Source organism: Carettochelys insculpta, chromosome 18, assembly GCF_033958435.1.
Source record: "Carettochelys insculpta isolate YL-2023 chromosome 18, ASM3395843v1, whole genome shotgun sequence".
NCBI classification, from domain to species: domain Eukaryota; kingdom Metazoa; phylum Chordata; order Testudines; family Carettochelyidae; genus Carettochelys; species Carettochelys insculpta.
Genome location: NC_134154.1, coordinates 1,004,299 through 1,016,150, shown reverse-complemented (window position 1 = coordinate 1,016,150; position 11,852 = coordinate 1,004,299). Strand labels below are relative to the sequence as shown.

General features: G+C 52.1%; 1 protein-coding gene across 1 annotated transcript; it reads right to left on the bottom strand.

The window, feature by feature from the left end:
* Positions 1 to 6,761: 6,761 nt before the first annotated feature.
* Positions 6,762 to 11,215, bottom strand: LIF (LIF interleukin 6 family cytokine). Its single transcript, XM_075013036.1, has 3 exons — positions 11,197 to 11,215; positions 7,764 to 7,942; positions 6,762 to 7,193 (listed from the first exon to the last, which is right to left on the bottom strand). Exons 1-3 carry the CDS (start codon positions 11,213 to 11,215, stop codon positions 6,762 to 6,764), a joined length of 630 nt encoding a protein of 209 aa, XP_074869137.1.
* Between the last annotated feature and the right edge of the window lie 637 nt (positions 11,216 to 11,852).

The following is an 11,852-nucleotide window of genomic DNA, read 5'->3' as shown; positions in this document are numbered from 1 at the left end:
CCCAAAGTGCTATGAGCACCTCACTCTTCACCAGCTCAAAGCTGATCAAGCAGCAACAGGCTCCATAACTCCCTCCCAACCCTTCCTCCTGTAATCTCTATGCCCAGGGCCTGGAAACTGGGATCCCTCCCCCTCGTCTGCTCTCTCGCTGTGCAGCACCACAGCTACTAGTGTCATTGTGGTGCTGAATGCTGAGTCCAGGCTCTGATACAAAGTGTCAAAACACACTCGTGAAAGCTTTGTACACTAATCTCTTGAGCCAGATCACCAGGGGCTTGTGCCTGATCTCACAGGGAGCAGTGTTACGTCTGTCTTTACTTGATGGGTTTACTCCTGATTAACGCACACACCCTCCCCCAACAAGGGAAGAATCCAGCCCATGTTGTCTTGATTTTTCACTCCTATTGCCCTAGAGCTTGGGCTGGGGCATGGGCATCTCTCTCTGTAAGTTTCCATTTTTTAGCTCCCTCTTTCCTATCACCTGTCTGTCCCCCACTGACAAGCTGTCTATCTTCACAACACTGTTCCAAGTCCCCAGCCAGAGCCCTCACTGCAACCTCACCCTTCTTCTCCTCCTTTGCATAATAATTAACCCACAGCTATTTAGGCATTTCCAAGTGTCATGAAGCTGCATGGGCCTGAAGATGTAAATGCGGATCCCCCTGGCTACCAAAGCATAGGTCCCAAACACCAGAAAGGAGACTCTGCACTGGTCATTTGCAGGGAAGGGCTATGATGAGAGTAGGCTGCAGCTGTTCTGGTCAAACATGGCTTTATTTTATTGTAGCAAAATGTTTTGCTGGAGCTATTATGTATTTCATGAAAGTGTTTGCCAAAATGCAGGCAGCTTTATGGAAAGCCACCTGTGCTTTAGGATGCACTGCTCCAGCAGGGCAACTACCAGCCCCGTCCCCTCAGCTGGAGGCAGAACTCTGGGGGCTGGCAGCTTCCCCAATCCATGGCAGTAGCCCCGGAAACTCAGGGGCAGGAGGGGGGTGCTGCCAGATCAGAAAACCCCACCTACAGCAGAGCAGCTAAGTAAAATTGACAAGAATGTCATGGCTGCTTACTTGAATGTTAATTTCACATTTTGTTTCAAGAACACCATGTTTTAATGTTCCTGAAACAAAGCTTTGGGGATCTCCAACCTGCTGCAAACATTTGGTAAATTTGCTTTGGTTTTAAACTGGAACCAAAGCAAATTCATAAATATCCACATCCCCTGCAACCCGAAATCCCACGCATTGGTCAGGTCTGGCTATGGCACGTAGGTGAGGTGCCCCATGCCACCCATGTAGACTGGTAATAACAGCAGGGCCAGCTTTCCAGCAACAGCAAGAGAGCCACAGGGTGCTGACATTGTTTCAGAGGCTGCCCAAGAATAAATGGCATTAAGAAGTTTGCATTGCTCTGGGTCAGATGGCAGCAGCCAACACTCTCCTGTGCCAAGCATTGCCTGAGCACCCGAGATCTGGAAGGCCTGGGCTGAACAACCTGACAGGGCATGTTCTTCGGAGCAGAAGATTTTGTGCTTTTCTGAGACACGAGAGATCATCAAACAGGATCTTAGCTCATCCGCTTTGTCTCATGCCTGGGAGGCTTGGCCGGCGGCCTAGGGACTCTGGAGGTGGATTTCATCAGGCTGCTCAAGTGTGCTTATTCATAATCACCCTCTGGTTAAGTGTCGGAGGGGTGGCCGTGTTCGTCTGGATCTGTAACAGCAACAAAGGGTCCTGTGGCACCTTATAGACTGACAGAAGAGTTTTGAGCGTGGTTAAGTGCTCCAGACCCATTCTACTGGCCAGCACAGGATCATCAGTCACTGGGAAACTTAGGTGGTCTGGGCTTAGCTAGCCTTCTACAAACCTCTCCAAGGCTGGGCTGGAGTCTGAGCTAGTTAGTTAGTTAGTTAGTTGTTTAAATCTGATTTGGTTTGTTCCTCCTCAGTGGCCTGTGGAGCTTTTTAACACCTGTGATCTTGCCCAGTGTATGCTTAGGCTGGCTCTGCTGATGTAAAGGAGCAGCAAAGCTGCCTTAAGCCATTTGGTGTCCTCTGGGGGACTGCCAGCATAGGGGGGTTCCCTGCCACACATACAGCTGGGAACAGGCGACACTGCAACCTGCTGCTGCACCTTGGGGCACCAGGGAGTCAGGGAGGGAAGGGGATGGTCAGAGTGACTGCTGGGCTCCTTCCAGCTGTCGGAATAGTCAGCAGAGCCAAGCAGTTGGGCACAGATGAGAGCCACAACTCTCACCATTCTCTGCACTGAGGGACAGGGTGGCCCCCACCACTGTAGTGCACTGGTGCCATGTCGCCAGCTCCTGTGCCAAGCTCTACTCTGCCGTCATGGTCCCATGCCTGAAGAACTAGTCGGGGCTTGTTCCTGCCAATCCCTGTTCACAGCCCAGAGGGACTGAGAGAGCGCATAAAGGTGGCTTTATGCCACTTGCACCCTGGGTTTTCTAGCTGCTTCTGGGATTGCTACAGCCCCAGTGTAATTTAGGCAACTGGAGCTGCTCTAAGCCTCTCCAGGGTGCCTCGAGGCCCTGGCGCTGCCAAGCATGAACCTCACACGCATGGCCCCTCTAGCCTCTGCCCCATGCGGGGGAAGGGGTGGAACTCTGGCAGCCCTGCGTCAGGGCTAGGCCACAGGAATATCCCCCATATGGAGCACTTTTGAAATTCTGCCCCAGTTGGAAATCTGAGGCCTGAGACCTGATCCAACATCCAGAAAGATGCCACTCATTACAGCAGCCTCCAGCTTATGGCCATAATGAAATGGCTTTGGGAGAGGAACCACTGGGCCCAGGAGAGATTCAGGTGACATCCAGCTTATTCGCAGAGTGCCCGCAGAACGTGGTTCTATGGTGGTGCACATCCACACATAGAATCCTAGGGCTGAAAGGGTCATTGAGTCCAGGCCCCTGCCCAAAGCAGGACCAACCCCAACGAACTCTTTCCATGCCGCACTGCATGTAACAGCATGTATTCTACCCAGGGGTGGAAACAATTAGCGGGAACCTTGAAGCTGACCCAGTACTGCTGAGTCGCAGGGGCACAAGAGACGCAGCCAAAATTCAGCAGTTACTGCAGGGTGGGGGAGCTCCAGGGGTAAAAAGTGCAACACAACAGGAGAGTGCAAAGAAAACAACAAGCAAACGAGAGGCAGTCTCAAAATATTTATTATAAAAAAAGACATTTTAAAAAGTATAAAAAATAAATAAATATAATACAATATTATTATTAATAATTAATTATTATTATTATTACTATTATTATTACTATTATTATTATTAAACATCCTGTCAGACACATAGCCTGGTGCACACTTTACAGCCACACCACGGCACGAAGACCAGCCTGTCACTGTGGAGTGCACACAGCTAGTTTTCCATGTCATCGTCATCAGCACTTCTGTCACAGCCCCCCCCAGTGAGCTCTCGCCCCCTGGCGCAGCAGCGCCATGTGCAGCATAGCCCCTACAGGGGTGCAGACTGATTTGCACCAATGTACGGAACAGGGCAAATTGTGTCCCCAGTGCAACAGCAACTGTGCTGTGCAGCTCTGTAGAGCTGGATTAGAATTCAGACGCACGTTAGTCCAGCCCTTGGCTGAATCTTCTAAACTGCTCATTTCGTGGCCTGGATGCAGTGCTCATGTGCCAGCACAGTACTTGTGATACAGCCTTTAAAGTGCACTTTGCTGCAGGGGTTAGAATTTGCGACACCTGTGCCCAGCTGGAGAGAGTTTGCTCTGCTTTTCAGAGGTGGTGGAAATCTCCTGACTAGCTGTGGCTGCGCTTGTGTTTCAGTGTCTCTTACAATCAGGCTCTGTGTTTCAGGTTGGACCCCCAAAACCAGAGGCTGAAAGCATGTTGCCTCAGTTTTGCTATCTGTAAAATGGGGTGAGTGAGAACCCAAACCTTGCCTGCCTCGGGGAGCCGGTGAGGGTCAGTTAGCAAATAGACCTGGTTCCCTGGCATTTGCCCTGTTTGAACTAGTGTCTGCTGATTTACACTAGAGCAAGCCGGGAAACAAGGCTGCCAGATTCCCCTGCAGGGATCAGTTCCTGAGGTTACAAGGAGGGCCCTGACACCCCAGAGAAAGATACAATGCAATCAGGACATCAGTGTCCAGCTGCCTTCCAAGAACCAGCACCTCTGTTTCCTTGTCCCACCTGACCCCCAGCCATTTCAGTCACTAACCTAGACACAACTGAGCCCTTTATAGTGACTATCAATTACATTCATAGGGGTTGACAGCCCCCTTTTGCCTTCCTGATGAGAAAAGCCCTTTTCCTCACCGCAGGGGGCAGGTCACTGCAGGTACTGAAAATGTAAGTGAAGACTTAAGAAAATCGGTACTTTGAACCTGGGTTCCATCCCCCAGCTGCTGGGAGAGTGCAGAGAAAAAGCCAAACTAGCCACTGGCCAAGCAGCGCAGCAACCCACACCTCCACCCAGGCAGCTGCCCTGCATGTTGAGTGCCTTGCTCATCATTCTGGTTTAACAGTGTGTGCACAAGGAACTGCCAGGCATGCAGAGCCAGCTGCATGGAAGGTGCCAGGGCAGAAGAGAAAGCACGTCTACTTTGGAGTAACCACACCTTTCACTCGACAAGTGCCTTCCTATTAGTGCAAGTAACAACACGGACAAACGCAAACATGGGCGGTTACAAGATTGCTCAGGCAGCAGGCCGGTCTGTCCAGCTCCCCACCTCTGATTACCAGAGGCCAGAACTGAAGAATTCATCATGCTACATTTTAAAGCTAGAAGATCACGGAGTCTGACCTCCTGCCTCATGCAGGCCAGCTGATTCATCCACCTTTGACCCCAGTTACCTAAGGCTGAATTGGAGAATGTTTAAAAGGTGGCTCAATGCTGAGCTGAAGATCACACCTGGCCATGCGTGTCCTTGAGGTCCTTTCAGAGCCTCTCAGTGGAGCTTACAGAACTGACCAAAACTAGGGCTGCAACATTTTGCAAATATCCTGATAGGTCAAATACATGTTTCATTTTATCTGAGCCCAGGTACCTCTTTAGGAGGGGTTTGATGAGGCTGTGCACTAAATGGTTCTGATTTGTCAGTAACACATCTCTCAGTACTTTCCTACAGAGAAGAAGACCCTCTTCTCCCAGGCAGGAGAAAAGCCTCTTAGAAACCAGACCCCTGCTGTGGTACAAGTTGGTCCTGAGCTTGAGAGGGATTTTTGGTTTCTGTTTTAAGTGAAATTTTGTCACATGTGCTCCCTGGATTTAAAAGGTGCCTCCCCACAAGGCAGGCCCTCAGGGGTGCAGCCCCATGTTAGGGCAACTGCCACTCTGAACATGACTTGGGAAGAGAATCTCATAGTCTGGTCATGCAGAGCAGCAGCTGCTCTCCCAGCTTTTCTGAGCAAAGCTGCGTCTCCTCCTGCTGTTCACAGTGGTAATGTGTGCAGGCCCAGCACTCGACTTGATGAGGTCTGGGGAAAAATTGACGTGTGGGCTGGCCCCACCTCCTCTACCTGCTCCTACTGGATTGCTGCAGTTGTGGAAGCTGAAGCCTGCGGCTCGCCAGGTGGGGGGCCATGGGCAACTGTCCTGGTTGCTACCCCAGAACACCAGCCCTGGCTTTGTGGACTTGCAGCAGGTGTGTACCCTGAGTGCAGGGTCCCAGGGCTTCCTTGCTGGCCACCATCTGTCCAACCCAACTCCACAGAGACACATTCTAGGTTGGAGTTCAGGGAAACATCACCTGGACTCAACTGAGCACACCCTGTTCTTAAAACCCTGCCTCTGGTGATGCTATATCTGTAAGGAGGTGTATCTCACACAGTACCTGGGCTTCCCAGATAGGCCTGATGCTCCAGCAGGCCCAAAGCGTGGCTGGCTAATCAGATCAGAAAAGGCCTTGAGTACAGAAGAGGGACAAAGAAGATGCGGCGAAGCTCAGGTGCTGTACCGAACCTCTGAGCATCAAAGGACTAAATGCTGTACTCACTTCTTTTGAAGTCAGAGGAGAGGGTGGTTCAAAGCATTACACAATCCAGCTCGCTGGGCCAGGGCAGTATCCTTGCCTTGTACCTTCCCCAGCCTGCTTGTCAACCACCCAGTGCATGGGGCCTCCACAAGGGCCACTCTCAGGCTGCTCTGCAGCCCTGTGCATCTATCTGCCAGGTCATTGTTACTTGGGCTTCTTCCAAACCATCTTCTGTCTCAATTCCAGCCCACTTGGCCTCCCACAAACTAAGAATTCATGCTGTTTCTAGCGCGCCCTGTCCCTGAGGCCCTTGGGCACTGAACAGCATCATCAAAACACAATTAAAATACCATACAAACATGATAGAACTCACCTCGTTAACATCCAAATAAATAGAGGCATGTGGTGGGGAGGCATAGTCAAACAAGGATCAGGGAGATAATAAATAGGAAGCCAACAAGGCTGATTAATAACAAATCACCCATGGAAAGAAGAGTCCAGAGGTGCCCCGGGCACGTGCAGAGGCAGGTTGGAGGCAGCTGTCGAAGGGCGCCTGTCCCACGCCACGCAGCCATGGCAGCCCCACCCAACGCACAGATGCCCTGAAAGCTCAGCAGCTGTATAAACCAAGAGGGCAACAGCACCTCCTGCAACATCCCCTCGCCCTCCAGTCTGTGCCTGGCTGTCATGTGCCCTGTCAGCCACCTGCAGTCACTCCCTGCTGCAGACCTCTGCTTCCCTCAGCCATGCTGTGCCGCCAGCAGGCGCAGCAGAAGGGTCCCCGGGCTGGCAGCTTATGCCTACAAGAGGTGAGGTGGCAGGAGCTGTGCTGCCTGGGAGATGACCTGCACGTACCTCCTCAGCACCTGGCAGCCCTGCTGCTTCTTCTTGAAGGTGCCGATGTCCTTGCTGTTCTTGCCATATGTCACGTCCACGTGGGAGACACTGTACTTGGTGCACAGCAGGCAGGTCAGGTTGGAGATCAGGCCCCGCGTGGTCTTGGTGGTGTTGTGCAGCTGCTCCAGCAGCTCCTTAGCCGTGGGGTTAAGCTCCTTTTGGTCCCTGGTGATGTTGCCCAGCGAGGCATTCAGGAAGACAGAGACTCTGTACAAGGCCACCATGATCTCCTTCTTGTGGCTGGTTCGGTTCACGTGGAAGGCAGGGAAGTAGGAGGTGTTGGCATTGCAGACTTCATCCATGTGGCTGCTGAATGCATCACCTTGGAAGGCCAGCTGGGGGAGATGAGAAGGGAAATGTGACTAGGGCACCTCAGTCGCCTGCCCCCTGCATACACTGCCCCCAATTCAGCCCTGCCGCACCCCCCCACAATGCCACCAGTGCTCACCCCTCTAGCATGCATCCTCCCAAGGCCTGGCAGGTGGCCCACCAATGGCTTTCCCCAGCTGAGGCTGGCAGCCAGACTCACCATTCCACTCCTGAGAAAGTAGCCCACTAAGCCCCACCCACCTGATCACCCTAAAGGCCAGAGCCCCAGCACCCTCCCAAGCTTTGTGGTGGGACAATGCAGGGCACAATTCTGTGCCCGCCCACTGGCTCTCATTTCCTGGGTGCTGAAACTGAGTGGCGCATCCCTAGCTGACCTCCAGGGCCCATCCTGTGGCCCTGTTCTTGTGGAACAAACTGGTCCATCTTACATGAACTCTTCCTGGGGGTTCCCACTTGCCCGTACAATGTCGCTGGGGCTGAGCAGCAGGGCAGGCCAATGGGACAGCCCCGTCTCCTGCCTGTGTGGCTCACATGGTTTTAATCTGGGAAGATCTGAGGCTCCAGTGGGTACTTACGTAGACGCTGAAGAGACGCTGAGCTGTCTCATTGAGCGATGCCACTAGCTTGTGGGTCTGCTCGACCACATTGTGTTTGCACAAGTGCAGGTTCTCACACATGGGGCTGGGGGTGTTCACCGGCAGTGCCTTGCCTTCTGCCAGCCTGCAGTGGATAAGCAGCAGCAAGGGGACAGCACCTGCACACGGAGAAAAGGTGGAGTGGTGAGTCAGGGTGGTGAAAAAGCAGCCAGCAGAGTCCAGTGCCCAGCCAGCCACGAGCTCATCTGTCTCCCGGAAAGTCTCAGTGGTGCAAAAGAATCTTCCCTTGTCGTGACCAGGGAAGGGTCTCTAGCAGGCCACAGCTTGTGGGGAAGAGAACCAGCTACTGCCCGGGTGGAGAGGCTGATCTCTGGGAGCAGAACCCCCTTCCCAGGCCAGCCAGTGCCAGGGCTGCAGTCAGAAGTACATGCTATGGAAGTCCATGGGCTGCTTTGACAAAGCAGAGGTGGCAGCAATGTCCTGCCTGCCCTGAACCAACCCGTTTGCACCCAGGTCCCTCTGTGCCCCCATCCCATGTAGCTCCTGTAGACACAGGCTGCAGTTGGTCCTACAGGCCATGTTCTCCTCTCTCTTCTCGGAGTGGAGCCCAGAAAAAATGCCCACTCCCCCCGTCTCCCAAGCAGCTATGCACTGCTGTCTGCAGCTCCCGAGCTCCGGCCCCTGGCTCAGCCCTGCCCTGCGCCTCATCAGGATTCCCCCACGGTTTGCTTTCCTCCGTCACTGTTTTGTGCTCCCAGGTTGAGTAGGTGTCCATGACTCCCTGTGAGCCTTAACCAGGCATGCAAATGAGGGAGCAGGGCAGTGGGGAGAGCAGGCTGTGCCCATTTGCTGGGACCAGGCTGTCAAAAGAGTGACACGTTTCAGAACTACCTAACTGAGGCCTCTCCCAGGGGACCCTGCTAGGCAGGGTGGTCTACTGGTTAACACTGGAGTCTGGGCCTCTGAGTCTTCCAGTTCTAGTTCCAGCTCCAGTCTGACCTCCTGGGTGGCCATGGACAAGTTTCTGTGTGAGGCAGTTTCCTTTGCTGAGACATGAAGGTAGTGATGCTACCTGCCTTTGCAATGTGCTTTCATGTCTGCTGAAGACAAGTGCTAGGAATTATTAAAGACCCCCCAGGGTCCCTCTAAGTTTTTCCACCTGTGTGTGGAATGAATTTTGTGAGGTGCACTGAGGCATGCGCAAATGTTTACCACCACTAGAAATTGGCTGTGGGCATGCCGCTGGACGGCACTAGACTCTCTCCTGGGCAGCCCCCAAGCACTCAGCTTGCAGGGACCACTGCCCCCTGCGCTAGCGAGCATTCCCGAAAAGCTGCTGTGAAGGCCTGGTTGGAGAAATGGTTGCTGTGCAGCAGAACGCCCAGGACTAGGCTCTGGACAGGCCAGTCTGATGGGGACTTAGCCTGGCTGGAGCGTTGATCTCAGCTCCTGTCACATGACAGCAGTAAAGCTTCACTGCCCTGGGAGCTTTATCAGCCTGAGGAGGTTGGTGTGAAAGTGCTTCTCTCTTTGACTTGCTACCGAGCTCCTGCCTAGGACCTGCCCTGGCCATGCCTCAGCCTGGCAGCCTGCTGTGATTTAAAGACTCAGTGCTAGCGGAGTGTTTCTTCTAGCAGCAGGTGTCCAACCCACGAGCTACTAGCCATGTGGGGTCTTTGGCTTGAACAATAGATAGCTTTTCACAGCAGTGTGGCTAGTTGGCTCTGGCAGTAGCTGCTCTAGAACCTGGCTATAGACCTCTATAGAGCTCTGGCAGTACCTACTGGTTAGGCACCATAGTTCTGGCCCCTCTCCACAACAAGGGCAGCTCCTGGCTTCCTTTACTCCCTGATGTCCCCATTCGCCCTACCCCAGAGGGGACGCCTGGCGACCCCCCACAATCAGCTGCTGGCCTGTCTATTGCAGGGCACTGGCTCAGGCTCCCCACCTCTGGTGTGGCCACGTAGGCAAATCCCACACCACCGTTTTGCAGGACAGGCAGGTCAAGCAGTGTTACAAAGCACAATCTGCATGCTCTTTCCTTCACTGTGTCAACCCTGCTCGTTCTCCGTGGCCCTCCCAGCCCAGAGGCCAATGTGCAGCCATTTGGAAGTATTAGAGGGTAGGGGTCATAGTGGTGTTCTGAATGATAATCCTTGGCACCTATTTGGTGCTTTTCATCCAAGATCACAAGGCCCTTTCTAAAGACAGGTAAACCTTGTCAGCCTCATTTAGGGGAAACTGAGTCACGGCCTGACACAACCAAGGTCACCCAGCAAGACAGTGCCAGAGCTGAGAATACTGTTCAGCCTTCACAGTGGTTTAGCCAGCAGTATAAACTGCCCAGCGAGGAGAACAAGTACACTGTTCAGGTTCTACAGGGCACAGCCTCTGAAGGGCCTGATCGTGTGAAGCCTGTCACGTGCTATGGGCCTACAGACAGCCAGTTCAACAGGCATTGTCACGGTGCAGCTGCAGGAAAACCACATAGTTCCTGGGATCTGACAAATGCTGGAGCTGTCCACACTTGTCAGAACCTCAGAAGTGCTGCAGGTCACACGTCAGACAATAATTACTTTATTTACATCCGTGCCCTAATTTGTACAGTGCGGCTGACAGGACTTCCTCTCCCACAGCAGTGCTCGTGTTCAGGGAAGGGCATTTTCAATGACAGCAAAGCTGGATGGAGAGTAAAGCACACAGTGTCCATCCTGATGTACTCAGACACGCAGCAGAGAGGGTCCAGTGTGGGCCGGTACCATGCCCATTAGCCCAACTCCACAGAGAGGGAAACAGGTACAACGATTTGTCCAAGGACGCGCATGAAGCCAGGGGCAGACAGAGCTCCTGAGTCACAGCCAAATGCATCACCTAGTTGGCCACGTTGCCTGCTGTGCACCAAACCCTTAAACATCTTTTCTCCTTCCGCCCCAGGTCTGCACAGCGCAATATACCCAGTAACATTTCACACAGACATGACTTATACTCAGGTTACAAGAACAATGGCCTGGCTTCAGTGCCTACCCTTCCGATAAGCTCGGCTCTGTTCTGTTCAATCCAAAACCATTTTGCAATTGGCAACATCCTTAGTTACCTGATTTTTTTTTTTCAAAACTGTAATTAAACAAGAGTCCTCAGTGTTTCTCCGCAGCAAGAGACCCAGAAGAATTCAAGCCCCCTTTGGAAGAATTTAGAGTGATATAAATTTCCAGAGGCTGGTGGAAATATGCCAAAGAGACATGTTTGCTTTTTACTGCCAATTCCCAGAGGTGTTTAGACAAGGGGGAAAGTTTCTTAAGGGTTTCTCTTTGCATCAAGCAGCCAAGCCTTAGACAAAAGGTGTGTCTGAGTGCTTCAAAATCAGCAAAGTTTTTAAAAAAAAATCGAATAGGTTTGACAAAGATGGTTTTACCTGCTGGAATGAACGTCATTGTGAGCTGTGTCCCAGGAGCAACTTAACAGAGATTGATGTTGACAGAAGGAGTTTTCAGAAATTCATGTTCATACTGGGGGATTTCACTGGTTTATATACAGTCTGTGTTGTAAGAAGGAGGTGGGGGGGGGAGACGTTAAGCAGATTCATTCAAACTTACAATCAGGAAGTAGTGATCGGTTTGGAAAGAGTGAATGAGTATTTTTCTAAGTAAGTTTTTGTGATAACGTTGAGGTCACCATGCTGTGGTTTTATTAAATGCTGCATTCTAGAATTGTTTGAAGCAGAGAGTGGTCTGATTAAAGGAAAACCCACGAATTTGCAAACTGACTGCTCCAGAAAAAAATTCTGCCTACGTTGATAGGACAATACTGCGACTCACCCAGGGAAAAGTGCTGCAGTTTCCCGCGGGTGAGTCTCCTTCCTTTGACTACTTTCACCACCCACCTCCCCCAGCTGGGGGTTTCCCTCCAACAGTTGCTTTCCAGTTTTCATCATTAGCTGCTGTGTAACGCTTAGCAGAGCAGCAGGAGGGTCTCATTTAGAAAACAGCCTGGGCTAGAGCTAAGAATGAATGAACCCAGAGGTCATGCTGACCAGGAAGGCATTTCAGTGGGAGGAGGTGTTACAAAATA

Excerpts from the sequence above, each read along its gene's own strand:
- LIF (XM_075013036.1), bottom strand. Across the intron at positions 7,194-7,763 it reads AGCGTCTCTTCAGCGTCTAC|CTGGCCTTCCAAGGTGATGC; the intron begins GTAAGTACCCAC and ends CATCTCCCCCAG.